General features: G+C 38.3%; 1 protein-coding gene across 4 annotated transcripts; it reads left to right on the top strand.

Moving 5' to 3' along the window:
* The first annotated feature begins 16,671 nt into the window (after positions 1 to 16,671).
* Positions 16,672 to 20,163, top strand: LOC122056691 (auxin-responsive protein IAA16-like). Of its 4 annotated transcripts, none has more exons than XM_042618762.1 (7): positions 16,672 to 16,940; positions 17,044 to 17,259; positions 17,351 to 17,444; positions 19,215 to 19,477; positions 19,565 to 19,712; positions 19,783 to 19,846; positions 19,936 to 20,163. In XM_042618762.1, exons 2-7 carry the CDS (start codon positions 17,046 to 17,048, stop codon positions 19,972 to 19,974), a joined length of 822 nt encoding a protein of 273 aa, XP_042474696.1. In that variant the 5' UTR covers positions 16,672 to 16,940; positions 17,044 to 17,045; the 3' UTR covers positions 19,975 to 20,163. The 4 variants fall into 4 exon arrangements, with proteins under 4 accessions (XP_042474696.1, XP_042474697.1, XP_042474695.1 ...); XM_042618763.1 differs by having other exon boundaries at positions 16,672 to 16,866; XM_042618761.1 differs by having other exon boundaries at positions 16,672 to 17,259.
* The last annotated feature ends 1,052 nt before the right edge of the window (positions 20,164 to 21,215 follow it).

A 21,215-nucleotide genomic window follows, 5' to 3' on the forward strand; every position in this document is an offset into this window, starting at 1 on the left:
TGCGAATCAGAAACAATAAGAGAAAGCGCATGCAAAACAAGCCATACTGTGGATCGGTCAGCAGACCGATCCACGCTTCTATTTATCGTCACTGATGACCGATCAGGTGCTTGTCTGATCGGTCCCAAGACCGATCCACCCCTTCACGCGAATCGGTCTGTGGACCGATCAGGACTCAGCTGGATCGGTCCGTAAGACCGATCAGTATCCACTCAGCGCTACTGAGGATCATCTGATCGGTCCCCGGACCGATCAGTATCCACTCAGTGTGCTACTGAGTGTTATCTGATCGGTCCCCGGACCGATCAGTATACACTCAGTGTGCTACTGAGTGTTGCCTGATCGGTCCCCGGACCGATCAGGCAACTGGATCGGTCTGCAGACCGATCCAAAACTGTGAGTCTCGAGTCAAGCTTCCAAGCTTGCTGCCCTCACCCCTGACGGTCCAGAGAGCGTGCTACCGAACCCTCTCCGACATACATGCCAAGCTTCCACACTTGGGCTTCCCAATTGCCTGGTTTCACTCACCAGGACTTTCCAACTGCCTAACATCCCAGTTAGGACTTTCCCACTGCCTGGCTTCACTCACCAGGACTTTCCCGTGCCAAGCTCCTCGCTTGGACTTTTCCCAATCAGGTCAATCAGGTTAACCAAGTCAACCTTGATTAGTAATTAGTCTGAGTTAATTTAATATCTGATTCAAACTTAAATGAGTGTCAACATCAAAACAACATCCAGGTCAGACTGTATCAACAATCTCCCCCTTTTTGTTGTTTGACAACACAATTTAAGTTTAGATCAGAAAAATTCTCATATCCATAATTTCAGGGAAATTAAGATCTCCCCCTAAGATGGATATAACTCAGTTACTTTCTCTTTTTTTCTTTATTGATTCAAAGAGGTCAAATCGTCTCTGAACTTAATTATTTTCTCCCCCTTTGTCAAACACCGAAAAGGTGTAAAATAATGAATAAGACTGACAAGCACCTCCCCCTTTTAACCAATAACGCCCCAATCTTAATCCAAAAAAAAAACACGGTATATGAAAAACAATGGCATATGAAACATCATAAGTGTATCATGAATAGTGAAGCATCATAAATAGCATGAATATAAGAAACACAGCTAACATCCAGTTCAGATAAATGTATCAAAGACATAGTATCAACAAAACAATCAAAACATAGAAAATGTCAGCCAACATCCTCATCAAGAGGATCATCCGCAGCATCAGCTGGAAGAGTGGAATCCTGAAGAGGCATGCTGCTGCCTGAGGGTAGCTCGCCCGCGGAGTGCTGAGGAGGTGGATGGCCGGCCATCCATCCTAGAAATGCCTGATGTGTCGCCAACTGCTGTCTCTGTAGAGTATCGAAGCGCTGATCAATCTGGAGGCGCAGGCCATCGAACTCTGCAGCCACCATCTCCTCGTGGCGGTCAAACCGGCTCTCCAGCTCAGCGATCTGCCAGCGCAGATCTGGATCCTCCTCGCCATATGCAGCAGCAGCAGGAGGACGAGCAACCTGTCGTGGAAGTGGTAGCTCACCCAGTGCCCTCCCATCCTTCCACCTAACCGGCCCATCCTGACTTAGGATTCCGGACTTGGAAAACGCACGTTTCCCAAGTCGACAATCCTGCCTGACCATCTTCACTATCCTTCCCCTAGAGACGTCAATACCCATGGACTCGAGCCAATCAGTAATTATATGCCCAAAAGGCATATAGATGTTGTCGCCGCTCGGTTCACTATGGGATATGATAGACATATAGACACTCGACATAATATCAAAATCTAGACGTCGACGTAACCCATAAAGCATCAGACAGTGATATGGTCGAATTTCTGCCAACGGTTTAGAGGTGATAGGTAGAAGACATTGTGTGACAACTTTGAAAAGGATGTAGTCAGGAGCAGAGAGTCTAAGGGCTGCAAATGTAGGAAAGTCGTCATCTAACTCATCTAAACCATCCAGTCTCGGATGACCAAAAAAGTACTCATAGATTGAGTCAGAAGAGACATTAAGAGGATGAGGTATGGGTTCAGGCAAAACAGGATAGATGGAGAACACCGTCCCCGAACACAAACGACAACCTAAATACCCAAAGAAGTCAATTATGTTGAGATCAACGTTTTGCTTAGCCACTCTTGTCCTATAACTACCATCAGGAGTCTGATGAAGGTTGTTATAGAATTCAGATACTAGATCAAAGTTGATGTCCCTTTCTAGAAAAACCAACGAATCGAGCTTGTAGTAGGCAATGGTTTCTAAAATAGAGGGACAAGATTCCTGCATGAACTTCTTATCAACAGATCGACAAGGGAGTAATTTGAAAGTCCTCTCCTTAAATGATTTTTCAAATTTTTGGTTGGGGAATCTCCCCGAACTAGCCGGTTGAGGTCGGGAGGTAGCAGGAGCTTTGGACTTGGATTTGGATTTCTCGGTTGGTTCCTTAGAGGTACCCTCACCACTAGTGGGTTTCTTCCTAACCATTTGGACAATGGGAAACAAAGAGAGAGCACCGGAGCCACCAACAAATAAGAACCGAGACAAACACAACAACAGAAGATGAGAAATGAAAACACAATGCCAAGTTCTATAGAGGTAGGAGTTACCTTGGAGCCATGGAACTCTCGGCTAGTGCTTCCGAGGGCTGGAGCTTCGGCGTGCAAGGAGAAGAGAAAGGGTGGGCTGGTGGGAAGAATCGGCTAGGGTTCGCGTGAATGAGGGAAAGAGGGATCGGGAGGTTTTAAGGGTTAAGATGGGTGTACAGTGAAGAAATGATCGGACGGTTGTCCGATCGGAGTATCGACGCCGATCGGTCACCGATCGATCAGAACCTCCGATCGGCCTCGTGGACCGATCGGAAGGTGATCAGCAGTAGCATTCGGAAGCCCGATCGGTCACCGGATCGAGGAACTTCCGATCGGTCCGTAGACCGATCGAGATCGAACAAGATAAGCCCCTAAGTCACGGCCTTAACCATGGAACCACCGATCGGTCTATGGACCGATCGAAGAGCCTTATCGCGATCAGATTATCCCGATCGGTCCTTGGACCGATCGGTGAGTCGCACAAAAATAACCTGATCGGTCCTCGGACCGATCAGGATTCTGAAAGATTGGGAAGTTTTGGATCGGTCTGTCGACCGATCCATCTTCTCCTGATCGGGCTGTAGCCCGATCAGTGTCTGATACTGAAATTTTCAGTGATTTCAGTAACCGAAATCCTTTGATAGTTCGTAGAAGTTTCTCCAGTAAAACTTTCAAAATCAATATCTAGAACCCTGAGAATCTACAAGCATAACTATGTCCTAACGATGGGCTCTTATGGTGTGAATTTGTTTATAATTTGAGACTTTCATATTCGACTACAAACACTGAGATTTCAGACAAGTTTCAAGTTTGTCAAAATAGACAACTTGTCCTAATTTGCAATCAAGGCATGAAAGCTGAAATTCTTGATTCTTGTTATGTTTAGTTTCAAGTTTGTCAAAATATATTCAATTTATTATTATTTCCTTTAATAACCTATCGTTTTATCAATCAAAAGTCATGACATGAACCAAACAACAATACCAATCAACACATTAACCATCAACCATGATTAGAAAAATTTCTAGGCAAATGTCCAACCAAGATTCCTTGGTTGGAATATATGAGTAAGATCTAGGAACCAAATACACATGAATTATGTAATGGCCTTCCCCATACTCAATTAATGTCTCTTCAACCTAATTATTCAAGGGATGCATAATACATTTTGAATAAATTGGTTGTTCCTAGCATCTCACCCCATTTCTAGCAACCAAAAACAATTTGTTAAACCTTATCGTTTGTGTGAGATGTCCCCAAATTGCCCAAATCAGTTTCCCAATTACTCTTGTCATTTTAATAGTCCTTATTGATCATGGTGAAGTTCTAATGACCTAAGGAGCCAAACATATTCCCAACTCCCTCCTTAAATGACTAAATTCATTCTCCGGAAGGGGTTTTGTGAAGATATCGGCTAGGTTTGACTTTGACTCAACATATGTGAGCACAATGTCTCCCCTAGTTACGTGATCTCTTATGAAGTGATGACGCACTTCAATGTGTTTGGTCCTCGAATGATGGACTGGATTTTTAGTTAGGTTGATTGTGCTAATGTTGTCGCATAGCACTTGTACACCCTTATAAGAGAGTCCATAATCCTCTAGGGTGTGTATCATCCACAACAACTGTGATACACTCTCTCCCATGACAATATATTCAGCCTCGGTCGTGGAGAGAGCAACACAATGTTGCTTCCGACTTGACCAACTAACTAAACATGAACCTAAAAATTGGCAACCCCCACTCGTACTTTTCCGATCCAATTTGCACCCAGCATAATCGGAGTCGGTATAACCTATCAAGTCAAATGATTCAGTACGAGGGTACCAAAGACCTACTCTAATTGTGCCTTTAAGGTATCTCAGAATTCTCTTAACTGCAATTAAGTGAGATTCCTTGGCACAGACTTGATACCTAGCGCACATGCCCACAGCAAAGAGTATGTCCGGTCGACTAGCTGTGAGATATAGAAGACTACCGATCATGCTTCTATATTGCGTTAGATCAACTGATTTTCCACTCTCATCATTGTCAAGACGAGTGCTCGTCGCCATAGGAGTGGATACTTCCTTAGAATCACTCATTTTGAATTTCTTAAGCATCTCTTGAGTGTATTTTGCTTGATGGACATAAATGCCATCTCTAGTTTGTTTGATTTCTAGTCCAAGGAAGAATGTCAATTCTCCCACAAGACTCATTTCAAACTCACTTTCCATGTGAGTGATAAATTCATTTAAATAGCCCTTGTTATTTGAGCCACAAATTATGTCATCGACATATACTTGGGCTACAAAAATATTTTCACCATCTCGACGAAGAAATAGTGTTGGGTCTATTTGACCCCTTACAAAACCCTTTTCTAATAGATAAGTCGACAACCTTTCGTACCAAGCTCGAGGTGCTTGTTTTAGCCCATAAAGAGCTTTCTTGAGCTTGAACACGTGGTTTGGAGCTTCGGTATTCACAAACCCCGGTGGTTGTTCAACGTAGACTTCTTCTTTAATGAAACCATTTAAGAAGGCCGATTTAACGTCCATTTGATAGAGCTTGAAACCTCTATGTGCAGCAAAAGCTAGCATTGAACGAATGGACTCCAATCGTGCCACAGAGCATAGGTCTCATCATAATCGAGGCCTTCAACTTGACTATAGCCCTTGGCTACTAGTCTTGCCTTGTTTCTTACTACCTCTCCCTTTTGGTTTAACTTATTTTTGAAGACCCATTTAGTTCCAATAATGGTGGTCTTCTTAGGTCTAGGAACCAAGTCCCACACTTGGCTTCTTTCAAATTGACCTAACTCATCTTGCATAGCTATGACCCAATCAGGATCATGCAATGCCTCATCAACTAGTTTAGGTTCGATTTCTGAGATCAAAGCAACCTCATTCGACTCATTTCTGAAGAATGATCTAGTCCTAACCCCTTGTTGGATGTCTCCCACAATCTGGTCTTGTGGATGACTAGAGACTATCCTAGATTGCCTTGGAGTTGGCGGTGCCTCATGAGTGGTCTCACTCGGCACAGGCAAGAGATCAGATTGAGCCCTTTCTTGCCTTTGCTCATCATCTTCAGAGTCAACTTCGACTCTTCCAATGTTTTGATCATTCAAACTTAGATTTCTAAGTTCGAATTGAATTTCTCCTACATCCCTTGATTGATCATTTGATTTAGGGATTTCTTCAAATGCTACGTCTAAGGACTCTTCAATCAATTTAGTCCTCTCATTGTAGACTCGATAGGCTTTGCTGGTAAGAGAGTACCCGACCAGTATCCCTTGATCAGCCTTAGCCGTGAACTTCCCAAGATGGCCCTTGGTGTTTAAGATAAACACTTTACAACCAAACACCCTAAGATGTTTAATTGTAGGCGGTTTCTCAAACCAAAGTTCATGGGGAGTCTTTCCTAAAAACCTATGTATTAAAACTCGATTTTGCACATAGCAAGCTGTATTCACAGCTTCAGCCCATAAGTAGTTCGGTAGTGAGTACTCATGAAGCATGCTTCGTGCAGCCTCTTGTAGGACTCGGTTCTTTCTCTCCACAACCCCATTTTGCTGTGGGGTCCTTGGAGTAGAGAACTCATGCCTATATCCCTTTTCTTGACAAAACTCTAAAAACCTATGATTTTGAAATTCCCCACCATGATCACTTCTAATGGTTTTAATTGTTGTCGATTTTTCATTTTCAGTTCTTCTACAAAAGGAAATAAAAATATCTATAGTTTGGTCCTTATGTTTCAAGAAGAAAGTCCATGTGTATCTAGTAAAATCATCAACGATTACCAAACAATATCTACTTCCATTCAATGATATTACACTACTGCAATCAAATAGGTCCATGTGCAATAAATCTAAAGCAATAGATGTACTTACATTGCTTTTACCTTTATGGACAGCTTTTGTTTGCTTACCCTTTTGACATGCATCACATAGTTTGGTCTTGTGGAACTTGATGCTTGGTAAGCCTCGCACTAATCCTTGGTTGGCCAACTTCCAGATGTTCTTCATGTTTACATGTGCCAATCTTCTATGCCATAACCAAGACTCTTCTTCTTTCGACATGAAACACTTAATCAAAGCATTAGTAGCACTTTTAAATGATACTTGATAAATATTGTCAACCCTTGTGCCTACTAGTACCGTGTCAAGTGTGTCAATGTGTTTAACCAAACATTGACTTGAATGAAATTCAATTGTGTAACCCGTATCACACAATTGACTGACACTTAGGAGATTAAAAGTCATCCCTTGACTAGAAGGACATTCTTGATATGAAGACATTCGGATATATGAATGTCTCCAATTCCTACAACCTTAAGGCTACCATTATTACCAAAAGACACATTACCTCTACTTTTGTTTTGAATGGTAGTAAACAGTGATTTGTTCCCAGTCATGTGCTTGGAGCATCCACTATCAACAAACCAAGTTGATAGATGCTCCCCCTCGACCAATGCCTACAATACACGAAAAATAGAGGTTTTAGGTACCCAAATCTTGGGACCTAATGCTTCTACAACGAAAGACCTAGGAACCCATGCCTTGGTCATACCTTTCCTAGTTCCATGAACTCTAGAAACATGTGATCTACTATTTTGAGTTCTAGACATTAGAGAAATGAAACTCGACTCCTTGGGTTGATACCCTAACCCGGCTTTGTTGTAAACCGCCCTTTGGGCATTTAGAATCATGTCTAGAGTCTTAGAGCTAGTTGAGAATTTCTCAAGCATTTTCTTGAGTTTCTCAACCTCACCCTTTAAGGCCTTGTTCTCATCCTCAAGGACTTCTAGATGTAGGTCATCGACCTCATCTTCCCTAAGGGTCCTTAAGGTTTTTACTTCTTCTTTCAACAATTTATTTTCTGTTTTTGACTTTTTAAGCAATGTAGATAAGTGAGTGATAGTTTTATAACACTTTTCTATATGAGAAGGTTACCTCTTCATCATCCGAAGATGATGAAGCCGTGGTTGAAGCGCTTGAGTCATCACTCTCGGATTCGGACTCTTCCCTTGCCATGAGTGCCAATTGCCGAGTGCTCTTTTCCATCTTCTCTTCTTCCTCCGATGAGCTTGATGAGGACTCATCCCAAGTGGCCTTGAGGGCCTTCTTCTTCTTGGCTCTTTCCTCCTTCCTTTTGACTCGTTCCTCCTTCCTCTTTAGTTTCGGACACTCGCTCCGAATGTGTCCTTTCTTGCTACACTCATAACATGTAACATTAGATTTATCAAAATTTTGATCATTAGTTTTACCTTTTCCTTTGTATCTTCGGCCTCTTCTCATAATCCTCCTTACGAAGTTCGCCATCTCGCTTGATGATGATCCACTTTCATCATCGGATTCGGAAGAAGAGGTGGATGAGGAAATCTCCTTTTCTTTCTTCTTTCCTTCTTCCTTCTTCCATCCTTGCTCTTTGGTCCTGCAAATAAAGCAATACCCTTCTCTTTTGACCTTTGTTAGCAAGCTCATGAAGTTCCATCTCACAGAAAAATTCATCTAGTTTAACAATGGAAAGATCCTTGGATACCTTGTAGGCATCTACCATGGATGACCACAAGGCATTCCTAGGAAAAGATTTAAGAGCGTACCTTACTAAGTCACGGTTTTCTACCCGTTCATCCACGGAGTGGAGACCATTGATGATCTCCTTGAATCTCCCATGAAGTTCACTCACCGTTTCATTGTCCTTCATGGTTAGATTTTGGAGCTGATTCAAGAATAGGTCCCTCTTGGCAATCCGAGAATCCCGAGTTCCCTCTTGGAGCTCGATGAGTTTGTTCCATAGGTCTCTTGCACTTGAGAACGGACCTACCTTGACGAGTTGGTCCTTGGCGATTCCACATTGCAAGGTGACCATAGCCTTGGCATCGGCTTGTGCTTTGTGGAGTTGTTCGGTAGACCACTTTGACGACTCGAGTTCCTTACCTTCTTCATCCTTTGGTGGTGTGAAACCTTCCTTGACTGAGAACCACATGGCTATGTCGGTTTTGAGGTAGTACTCCATGCGGCCCTTCCAATATTGAAAATCTGCTCCTTCGAAGTAAGGTGGACGGTTGGTGCTAAATCCCTCCTTCATGGCCATTGTTTTGCTCTTCGGGTTGTTAAGCCGAAATGAAGAGCACCAGGCTCTGATACCACTTGTTGGGACCTTAGATGGCTAGAGGGGGGTGAATAGCCTCTTTGAAAAACACTAAACAACAATTTCTTCAAGAACTTTGTTAGCACAGCGGAATTAGAAAACTAGAACAAGAAAACACAGCACACTAACTCAGAGATTTACGAGGTTCGGGGATAACTTGCCCCTACTCCTCGGCGTGTCCGTAAGGTGGACGAATCCTCTTGATCTTTCGGTAGATCACACCCCGGAAGCTATCCGGCTAAAGGATTCTCCTTCTCGGTGGAGTAACCTCTCCACAAAGTCTTTAACAGCAGTAAGAAATTAAGCACAAGACTTACAGTAGTGGCTCAAGTGAAATGATCAAAGGAAGCTCACAGCCACAATCAACAAGCACACTGCTTCAATCTTCCAGAGAGTTTTTCTCCACGGTGTTTTTCACAGCAAGAGCACAAAAAGCATTGTCCCGAGAGCCTCTCCTCTCCACCTTCATATGCCTCTCTGCTCTGTAGCGGATCTCTGCCAAACCTGCAGCAAATCCCTGCAAATCCCTGCAACCGTCCACGACGTCGCCAATCACGCTTCTTTCTTGTCTGATTGTCTCAGCTCCCACCAATGGCATCCTCGTTTCCACTGGTACCTCTGAGCTTGAACCTATCAGCACAAGTCAAGCTGATTTCGACCAAACGGCTGCCAGCAGATCGCAAACGAGACGTTGCTACCAAAACTGGTTTGTCCGCAGCGAGACACAGCAAAAGCTTTTTGTTGCCTTCTACTAATGATCCTTAATTTGAATTCACCCAACATCGTAATCTGTAACCTGAAACTTCGAGAAAACTTGCAGCAGATGGTTAGAAACGAAATGGGTAAAAGCAATTGCGAATCAGAAACAATAAGAGAAAGCGCATGCAAAACAAGCCATACTGTGGATCGGTCAGCAGACCGATCCACGCTTCTATTTATCATCACTGATCGGTCTGGGGACCGATCAGGTGCTTGTCTGATCGGTCCCAAGACCGATCCACCCCTTCACGCGAATCGGTCTGTGGACCGATCAGGACTCAGCTGGATCGGTCCGTAAGACCGATCAGTATCCACTCAGCGCTACTGAGGATCATCTGATCGGTCCCCGGACCGATCAGTATCCACTCAGTGTGCTACTGAGTGTTGCCTGATCGGTCCCCGGACCGATCAGGAAACTGGATCGGTCCCCAGACCGATCAGCCATGCCATCGTGCCACTGGATCGGTCTGCAGACCGATCCAAAACTGTGAGTCTCGAGTCAAGCTTCCAAGCTTGCTGCCCTCACCCCTGACGGTCCAGAGAGCGTGCTACCGAACCCTCTCCGACATACATGCCAAGCTTCCACACTTGGGCTTCCCAATTGCCTGGTTTCACTCACCAGGACTTTCCAACTGCCTAACATCCCAGTTAGGACTTTCCCACTGCCTGGCTTCACTCACCAGGACTTTCCCGTGCCAAGCTTCTCGCTTGGACTTTTCCCAATCAGGTCAATCAGGTTAACCAAGTCAACCTTGATTAGTAATTAGTCTGAGTTAATTTAATATCTGATTCAAACTTAAATGAGTGTCAACATCAAAACAACATCCAGGTCAGACTGTATCAACACCATTTACTCTGACTTTTATTCCGGAAACTCAATTGTCTAACTGTGAATCCCCAATTGAACTTGCAAATTTGGAGAAGGTGGATTCTAGTGCTGTGGATAGAAGACAATGGTTAACATAGAGTAAGGTTGAAGACAAGATTTTAGCGAGATCGTTCATCACTATCAGTGATAATCCAATCATCGACAATGATCAGAAGGTGTGCACTTTCTAGAGACGTGTTGCAAGCTACTATAACGAGAATCGTCCTCCAGGTACACTTAGCAGAATTATAAGTGTTATATGATCGCACTGACACAATATCATTCAAAAAGAGATATATCGCTTCAACGCAAATTACTATAGTGTTTATAGTGTGTATCGTAGCGGCTACAGTGATAAGGATACATTATGGCTTGCGTATAAAAAATACATCGAGCGATATTGCATTTAATCTCGAGCATATGTAGAAAATTGCAAAAGACTCTCCAATGTTTACTCCACTGTCCGTTGATCACCTTGTTGGCACGAAGAAGGCAAGGACTTTAGAGTCAGGGGCAAGCAATACCTCATCTAACTAAGATGCGAGTCTATTTATAGACCTAAATGAAGAAGAAACTCATCCAATATGTCAAAAGACAGCAAAAAGAAAAGGAAAAGGAAAAATGAAATCAGACATTTAAGATATGACAACAAATTTAGACAATATGTTTACAAAGTTTACTGAGTATATAAGTATAAAAATGATTGAAGTTGAAATAAAATAAAAACAACTCAAAGTTGAGGAAATGAAAGCAAAAGCTATCGAGATAAAAGCAAAAGTTGCCTTAGCCAAAGTTCAACTAAATGAATACACAATCCTTTCGAAGGATACTTTACACATGACAAAGGGAAAATTTATCATCTATGAACATTTATATCAAGAGATTAGGGGGAAATGAAATACGTAATTTTCATTTATTATAATTTTTAATTATTATACTTTTAATTAATGTAATTTTTTATTATTGTACTTTTCAATTCATGTAATTTTCTATTATTATACTTTTTCAATTAATGTACAATTTCTAGTCAATTAATATAGCCGGTATATAGTCATTATAATATAGCCGTTGACAAGAAAAAAATAAATAGACACCTTGTGCTCTACAATTTTTCATTTTAAGAACATACCATTTGACAAACACATAAACTTGAATTTGTTTTTTCTAAAATGTCTCAATATTCAAGTAACACCAGCTCTGACTCGATAAGTTAAAATGAAGTCTAAGTTGAAGTTGTTGACAAAGGTTATGAACCGGGGAATGAGCTAATATTATTAATACTTCAACAAAGATGACAAATAGTTGAAGTATATCAAAGTAATAATAAGATGCGATGAAAAAGAAGGTTCATCCAAAGAAATCGTGAAGTCGGGTATACGAGGCTTTTCAATGATTATTTATCCACAAACCCGGTGTATCTAGATCAAATATTTTGAAGATGATTTCACATGCGAAGAGATTTATTTTGTCAGATAGTGAATGTACTTTAGAGTCATTCATTGTATTTTTAGCAGAGGGACGATGCTGCAAGAAGAAAAGGTTTGTTACCACTAAAAAAATGCACGACTACGATTCACCAATTGACTTATGGAGTCCTAGCCGACCATCTCAATGAGTACCTATGCATGGGTGAATCAACCATCATCAAGTGTATTTTCAAGTTCTGCGTTTATGTGGTTGAATTATTTGGTGATCGATACTTGAGAAGACCAAATGCTGCCATTGTTCAACGTTTTCTTCAAATGCATGATGAGAGGCAAAACTTCCTTGGAATGTTGGGCAACCGTGATTGCATGCATTGTGAATGAAAAAATTGTCCAATTGCTTGGAAAGACTAATTTACAAGAAGTCATGGATCACCAATGATTGTGCTTGAAGCGGTCGCGTCTCAATACTTGTGAATATGATATGCATTCTTTGATGTCAAAGGTTCACATAATGATATTAATGTATTGTACGAATCTCCTATATTCAATAACGTCTTGCAAGGAAATACCCCGGAGATTAATTTTACGATAAATGAGACTCAATATAAGAATAGATATTATCTAACAGATGAAATATATCCAGAATGAACTACTTTTGTTAAGATTTTTTTCTTGTCCGGAAGATTCTAAGAGGAGGTTGTTTAAGGAAAGACAAGAGGTTGTAAAAAAAATGTTGAATGAGTATTTGGAGTGCTTCAAGCTTGATGGGAAATTGTCAGAGGTCCAGCTCGTTATTGGTACAAAAAAAGTTAAAACATATTATGTTAGCATATGCATTATTTATGATGAACCCGCACAACTCATTCAAGGCTCAAACCAAGGTTTCATGATTATCTCTGGACAAATTCTGAATTATGTGATAGTCATGTGTATCACCAACTTCGTATCGACTTAATTGAACATATTTGATCATAATATAACAACAATCATTGAGTTAATATTTTATAGTTTCTTTATATTTAATTTATATGTTGTTTTTTAATTTTATGCAAGTGTGATTTTTTATATATTGTACCTTCATTTTAAATTTATAATAATATTTTATTTAAAAAAAATGATACTCATAAAATAAGGGAATTTTTTTTAACATAATAAATATATTTAGAAATATTATTATTATTTATTTTAAATAATAATCATTTAAATTATGTAAATAAAATTTAAATTATATTTATTTAATAAGAAATAAGAATAAAGATGAATGAGTGGACAGCCAGACTCACAGATAATGAGTGTTAATGTTAAAATGAATATGAGAATGAATATATTAATATAATGTATATGTGGCATGTAGACCCCCCAGTAATGAGTGTTAATGTTAAAATGAATGTGAGAGAATAAAGGTGTTAATATAATATATGTGTGACATGTGGACCATATATTTTTTATGAGATAGTAGATATTAGAAGACCTACCAATACGGATACTCTCATAGTAAGAGTCATCTCAATCATAATTGAGAACTTAGGGAAAAAAACAGATCTTGAATATTTTTTTAAAAAATAATTTTAATTTTTAAAAATAAAATTTTAAGTAAAATTTACTTTTTTTAAATTGAGATTGAAAATTATTTATTAAAATTTTATATTTAAGATTTATTAAATATATTTTAATTGATAAAATTATTAAATTATTTAAAAAATTATTAATGATTTTTATAAGGTTTAGTATTTCAATGTTATTTTTAATTTGAATTTATTATTTCTTTCAAAAAAAAATATTTCTAAAAATACATTTTAATCATAAATATCAAATAACATATCATATATTTTTTTAAAAAAATATTAATATTCAAATATTGTTTTCTTTTAAAAACTCAACAATTTTAATTTTTCTACTTATATAACAAATTAAAATTATTTTTATATATTATATATTTTAATTTGTGCAAGTCTATTTGTAAGATCGAGAATATAATTCAAATAATTGATCCATAAAAAGGCTAACAGTTTACTTTATATCGAATTGTATAAAGGAGCCTATTTTCTATTCTTATTTAGGAAAAGGAACAAATAGGGTGAGTATTATAAATCAATTTAGCTGATTAATTATTTAGCTCTATGAAATTTTTTCAGTGTTTATAAAAATAAATCTGGAAGTACGTATGATAAGCAGTTCAGAATTCTAACATCTATTGGTTATACATCCCATTTTAAGAAAAAATTTCTATAAATATATCAAAATTAAAAATCAAACCAAGAATATCTAGATAATAATTTAAATCTTCTATTACGGCACTGTAATCTCGGGAACAACGGAGTTTATCATCCATTCATAATATCATCCATTTGAGGGGAGAGGCACGGATCACTGGAAAGGGAGAAAAGAATATCAAAATATTACAAGAGAAAAGAAATGTACTAGAACCGGTGCAACGACACTTAGACGTGCCGAATTCAGTAATATATATATATATATATATATATATATATATATATATATAATAAAAATAATTTAAATTAAAAATAATTTTTAAATAAAAATTAAATATAAATACTTTTAAAGTATTAAAAATCATAGGTCCCAATATTAATTTAATTAGCTCTTGAATCTCGATGTCAATTATAGTAAAAGATGTCTGGCAGTTGTAGGTATATATGATAATGACCCTAGAGGTTCGGGGGTTAAATTTTGACGAGGAATTTCATCTTTGTTAAACCTCCACTCATGCGTTTCTGGTTTGAGTTCATATATGTACCTCTCTTCGTATCCATGAGACCGGCTCTAGGGAAAATTGATGTGACAATTATATATATTTTTTAATTATAGTAAAAAATGATTGATCAATTTATAATCGATTCTCTTATCTCATTATGATAAATTTATTATCCTTTAATTCAACTGGACACTCGTGTGGGCAAATATAAACCTTAATATGGTAAAAGATGATTCGTTTGCCCTATAACGCCCCTGTCAATCCATCCCTAGACTAATATAAAGGAGGTAAATCATGGATGACTATTAACTATTAACACAAATGACAAGATATGAAGAAGGCATGCTCGAACACGTCCAATTTTGACAAATATAAGCCTTAATAATGGCAAAAAAGGTGAATACGTTCGCCCCCAACGCTCCCGCCAACCCGTCCTAGGGCCAACACGGAGGAGGTAAATCACGGGCGGCTATTAGCCTTTGGAATAGTGACTAGCACATAAGGGAGACATTTACTTCGGATTTGTCGAGATTCGAACCCCAGATCTCATGATGACAACACCTTATGCGCTAGCCACTAGACCCACACGAGGGGACAAAAATATAAACCTTAATGATGAAAAAAGATGAATACGTTCACCTCAGCGTTTTCGTCAATCCGTCCCAAAATCAACACGGAGGAGGAGGTAAAATATAAACCTAATGAACATTGATTGTGGTGCTATGTATATTAAATGCGGCCTTGAGTTCCTCGTCACTCTTAGCCCCGCACTATGACAGAATGGTAAATTACGGTGTCAGAAAGCTACCTACTACGGAGGTACTTCAGCTCAGAATCACACGTTCCCTGGGATTCAACCTCTATGTGGCAGCAACGCTTCTATTAGGTATAATCTTGAATAGCTCACGGAGATACCGTATTGTATTAAAGAATAATACAGGATTTTAAAGAACAACAATAATAGTGTATAATTTTCTAAAATTAATATGAGGGAAAATTTACATGTAGTCCCTATTGGTAAATACAATTTTGCATGCACTCTCCATTGAAAAAATTCTTTATTTTCACTCCCTAGTTTAATATATTTACCTAATTGCCCCTGATATTTTAAGTATAAAAAGTCTAAAAATGAGTATAAATTCTCTTAAATTCAGTACATTAAACTAGAATCTAGTATATTTTCTATCAAATTGAGTACGATTCTTTTTCCACCTCAATTGGATGGAAAATATACTAGATTTTCTTTAAATGATACTCAATTGGATGAAAAATATATTAGATTTTCTTTAAATGATACTCAATTGGATAAAAAAATATACTAGATTTTTTTCAAATGGTACTGAATTTAGGAGGAATTATATTAAATAGGAAAAAAGTCGTACTCAATTAAATAGAAAATATACTTCATTCTAGTTTAAAATGCTGAATTTAATAGGAATTATACTCATTTTTAGACTATTTATACCTAAAAAATATGAAGGGCAATTTTAATAGAAAGTATACTCAAATATACTAGATTTTCTTTAACTCAATTGGATAGAAAATATACTAGATTTTCTTTTTACATGGTGCTGAACTTAAAATGAATTATATTAAAATAGGAAAAAATATACTCAATTTAATATAAAATATACTCGATTCTAATATAAAGTGTTGAATTTAAGAGAAATTATACTCATTTTTGGACCTTTTGTATCTAAAAACCTGAGGGGCAATTAGGTCACAATATTTGTATGAGGGAATTGAAGCAAATAAACTTTGCATGTAGGAAGTAGAAATAAAATTTTTTATGAATAGAGATTACATGTAAAATTTAAATTATCATTGAAAATTTTTCTCTACTTTACCATTAATATGACTATGGTGCTACATATAATATTGCAGTGGTATTGCCTTTTTTAAACCCAGTATCAGTGTATCACAGCAGCGGATGCAAGAGATAAAATGAAAATAAATACGCCCTATAAGATATCTAAAAATTAGAGGAGAATTTTATAATTTTTAATGCGTTTTCGTTTAATACTTGAATTTTCATCAAAGTCACAATTAACCTTATTATTATGCCAAAAATGAATGTGATTAAGGACTAATTAAGCTGCCATAATTAGCGTCGCTCCAAAAGCAGCTTTTGGCTGCTTCAATAAAAGGCCCGCGAGGCCAAGAACAGAGACGCCCAGCTCTCTCTCTCTCTCTCTCTCTCGGCCCTTGGCGACCGCTCTCTCTCTCTCTCTTGCCGCTTCTCCTTTCCTTGCACTGACAAGCTCTGCTTCACACTTAGAACACACGCGACGACGCGAGCGACAGAGAGAGTGAGGGGTGGAGGGCGACTGGCGAGGAAGAGAGGTGACGAGGTGGAGGGAGAACGGCGGAAGGTACTCTTTTTTTTTCTTCTCAGGACAAAGGAATGAAAAGGGCAAAAGGCCTTCCGCCTCCCCTCGTCGCCAAGGTCTCCTTTTGACCGTTCCGATAGCTACTTCTCCTTGTTTTCCATGAGCGTTTTCTAGCGTTTTTTTTTTGTTCCTCCCAAAATCTCTCCTTTTCTGGAAAAGCAATGGCAGAGGAGAAGAAGCCGCTCGACTGGAACACCGCGGAGGAGAAGAAGCTCGAGCTGAGGCTTGGCCTCCCTGGAGAAGGAGAGGACTGGTCGCCGTCGCCGGAGAAGGGAAAAAAGTTTACCCCTCTTGAGGCCTCCCTTTCCCTCGGGCACGTCTCCAAGGTGCCAAGAAGCAACAATTTCACTGCTTCCCCTGCAACCAAAAGAGAAGGTCTCTTGATTCTCTTCTTCTTCCTCCTTTTTAGCAGAGACAGCTAAGCCCTAATACAGAATAGTTCATTAGAATCTTGCTCTTGTTGTAGCTTTTCAGCAGCCGAAGCAGCTTGAGTTCATGCAGTTGCAGAAAGCAAAGGAGAAGGCGTGTGATGGCTTATTACAGAACAGTTCTCATGCAAGGTAGAATTAACTGGATTTAACTCCGTGTTTTAGTTAGAAGAGGAGCCGTGCAACGGTAAAGTTGCTGCCATGCGATCTTGAGGTCACATATTCATGTCTTGGAAATAACCTCTTGCAAAATGCAAGCTAAGGTTGCTATCCAATATGGTATTATTCTTCCAGGAGATCCGGACTAAGAAGCTTAGTCCACTAGACTGCCCTTTAACTCGTGTTTTAGTTATTCTAGCAATTCCTTTGTTTTGTTTGGTAGGGGTATTTCTAGTTTTTGTGTTTTCAGGTCATGTTATATTTCTTGTTTGATCATTTTTATCGTAAAATAAAGACAGGTAAATCAGAATGTTGCTTTCTTTCGTGCCGGTTTGGTTGAGTTTTCAAATGGTGCACCCTACTTTCGTATTTAGGCAAAAATCAAAAGGGTGCCCTTTTTATATTGAAATCGTCATACCCCTTTTTAATTTATTATCAAAAAATCATCTCATTCCACGTTAGTACATTTTACTTTCCGAAACTATCCTTATTTTTTATTTATAGCGGCTACAACATGGACATTTCTAACTATAGTTCATAGCTGTTAGAACATACACTTCAACTTTGATTATGAGTCAATATTATGTTATAACAACACTTCGATTCTGATCAACACTAATAATACTGTATTGTAACATCTACAGTTTATAACTCTTGTAATATGAACACTTCATCTTTGCTCAACACAGGTCAACATAGGTCAATATTTTTGGTCAATACTAGTTAGTATTATGTTGTAGCAGTTACAAGATCGTGGTTGTTATTGCGTAGCAACTATGATCTTATAGCTATTATAATAATGCCAAAATATGGGCATTTTAAAATGTGTAGAGGTAAGATGGGGCACCCTTTTAATTTTTGCCCTTTATATTTTTTAACTTCACGCCACTAGTTTAAGCTCAAATAAGGCGCCTTCTCTTCTATGCGCTCGAGATATCCTTGATTCAAAGAACTAAACCCCTATCTTGTTAAACTTGCTTATGCTAGGGAATTGTGATAGCGAGAAGTATGTTTATATTTTTTAGCCAAAATGTGCCATTATTCTTGATGCCTCAAAAGATGTCATTTTGGTTAGAAAATCATAGCAGAGCTTCCTTCAATCCTAGGAGTATTGAAAACATCAGTTCGGGATTATCGAGTAAAACAAAGTTGTTGATTGAAACTCCTTGATGGCTCATATTACACTCAAATATACCATGTTAAAATTGATACACTAATCATTTATCCTACAAGTTGAAACTTTTAAGAAAAAGACTAATTTATATATTCATATGGATCATTGTACTTGTTCATGTTGGACTGATAGACGTGGAGCATCGGCTTTGACAGACAGTGGTTAGAAAAACCTAAAAGTGGAGTGCGGCCTTTAGGAAATCTGCCTAGTGTCTTACCTATTCTCGTATAGTTTGATGCTGAAAGCCCTTTTGAAAGTGGAAGTATTTATCCTACTAGTCTTTCAATATGTTCTTATTGAAACAATTGGGCATAACAAAGTTTAACTCAAATTAATGTTCTGACCTAAAAACCTAAGAATCGGAACCCCAATCGACTTGCTCTCTTCATGGATCAACATGGCAAAATATTGTTTTTCGTCAGCAAATTCCATTTGGCAATCAAAGTTTTTTTTTTTTTGAATTTTAAGTTGCATTTAAGTGAGGACCAACTTGCACTTGCTTCTCTGTAGTAATAATATTCTCGATGTGCTTTGACAGTTTGCTAAAACTACTGTTGTGTTGGCAAAAGCAGAATCGCAGCCACACCTGTTGTCGGCTGGCCTCCGATCCGTTCTTTCAGAAAGAATCTTGCTGGAGCTCCTCAACTCTCCACCGAATCTCCCAACGAGAGCTCTAAGGCTGCAAAAAAGCCTGAGAATGAGAGGAAGAGCCTCTTCGTGAAAATTAACATGGATGGCATTCCGATTGGAAGAAAAGTAGACATCAAGGCCTACGATAGCTACGATAAACTATCGTTAGCTGTTGATGAGCTCTTCCAAGGCCTCATGGCAGGTATTTTACAAACTTATCGAAACTTTCACATTGCTTGCCTATATGTTTCCATCTCATCAATGAATCTTTCTTCTGTTATTTATTTAGCACAAATGGATCCACTTGCTCTTGGTACACCAAAGATCTCCCAAGAAAAACAAGTGATTACTGGCTTATTAGATGGTACAGGTGAATTCACTCTGGCTTACGAAGACAATGAAGGGGATCGGATGTTGGTTGGTGATGTCCCTTGGGAGTAAGTCTTTTATCGCCCACCAAATGCTTTTGAATGAACTTACACTGACCCTATCTTTCTCCACTTGCAGCATGTTTGTTTTCACTGCCAAGAGATTGCGCGTTTTAAAGAGCTCCAATCTATCTACATCATCTGTAAGTGTAGATCTGCTTGCTTCGCGTAATGCCAAGTTTAGTTTATTGCGGAGCAGTTAACGTTTGTTTATTCGGTGCTTGTTCACCAGCTGGGAGCAGTCAGCAGGAAAAGATCAAATGGATCTTGATTTGCAACTTCAATGTTTAAAAGCTATCTGCAAGGGATGTTGTCTTTCCCTCGTCGTTTCCTACTTTTGTGTGTTTACTTTGATGAGTTTTCGCTGATGAGAGTTTCGGAGACAGAAAGTTTGTATTGAAAATGTAAATCCAACATTTGATACATCTCTAACTAAATATCATCCAAAGCATTCGTATATTGATTGCTGTTTGATTCCTCGTGTTTATTTTCATCACCTCCAGTCTTTTGGTGTGCAATCTGTGTAACATGGAACAGCATCTGCATGTCGGGCATGCTCGTGTATGGCAACCATCGAGCAATTTCCTCCTTTAGGGAAAGTGTTTTTGTCACTCTTCTTGTAGCCTTCATTTTCTTTGAGTGAAACTACACACTAGCTCTCGCTTTCACATCTTCGTATTTTTCTTTTTTTTTTCTATCGAAGACTACACCTTTCTCTTCGTTTTAGATCTTTACATGTATCAAGTGAATCGCTATGATGTTTGCTACAAGGAACATTCTTCAGCATCAGTCATCGGCATTTAGAACATACTTCATTTTAGCTAGGCTGATGCAAACTTGTTATTGTATTGCCATACATGCGCCGCGAAGATTTCTTTTTGAAGTTTCGATTGTGCAAGGAGAATCGCACAACCAGCGATGCAACTCATTCTACAAGTGTTTCCTTTATACCCAAAAAGCCTCTCGGAAAGAATCAAAGTCTCGAACATCTTCTATCAGCCAAGGAAGAAGAAGAACTCCTAAGGGGTATCTACCTGATCTCTAAAAATAACAATCAAATCTTATTTTACTAGATGGGATGAGATATATGAATCCTTCTACATCATTAGGATCGGATATATATTTAAATAAATTTTATCTTATTTTATTATTATTAATCAAGTCTTTTTTTTATCTTTATCTTTCTCGTCTGATGTACGTATTTATCATAGTTTCACATCGTCTAATCAGAACATTTATTGATCATCTAAGTATGTTCGTACTATTTTCAATGTGTCTCTAGGAGTTTTCCTTCAATAGATATAACTTTGATTTTTTTCTTTAATGCTCTCATTTCATTTTTAATTATCCTCGTATGTCCACATATTTACCTTAACATTCTCATCTCTATAACTCTTATCTTCTATTTATATGCTTGAGTCATAACTCAACATTCAACGTCATATAACATAGTAAGTCTAACTGTCATGTTGTATAACTTCCTTTTAAGTTTTAGAAGTATTTTATAATCAC

Source organism: Zingiber officinale, chromosome 3B (assembly GCF_018446385.1).
Source record: "Zingiber officinale cultivar Zhangliang chromosome 3B, Zo_v1.1, whole genome shotgun sequence".
NCBI classification, from domain to species: Eukaryota; Viridiplantae; Streptophyta; class Magnoliopsida; order Zingiberales; family Zingiberaceae; genus Zingiber; species Zingiber officinale.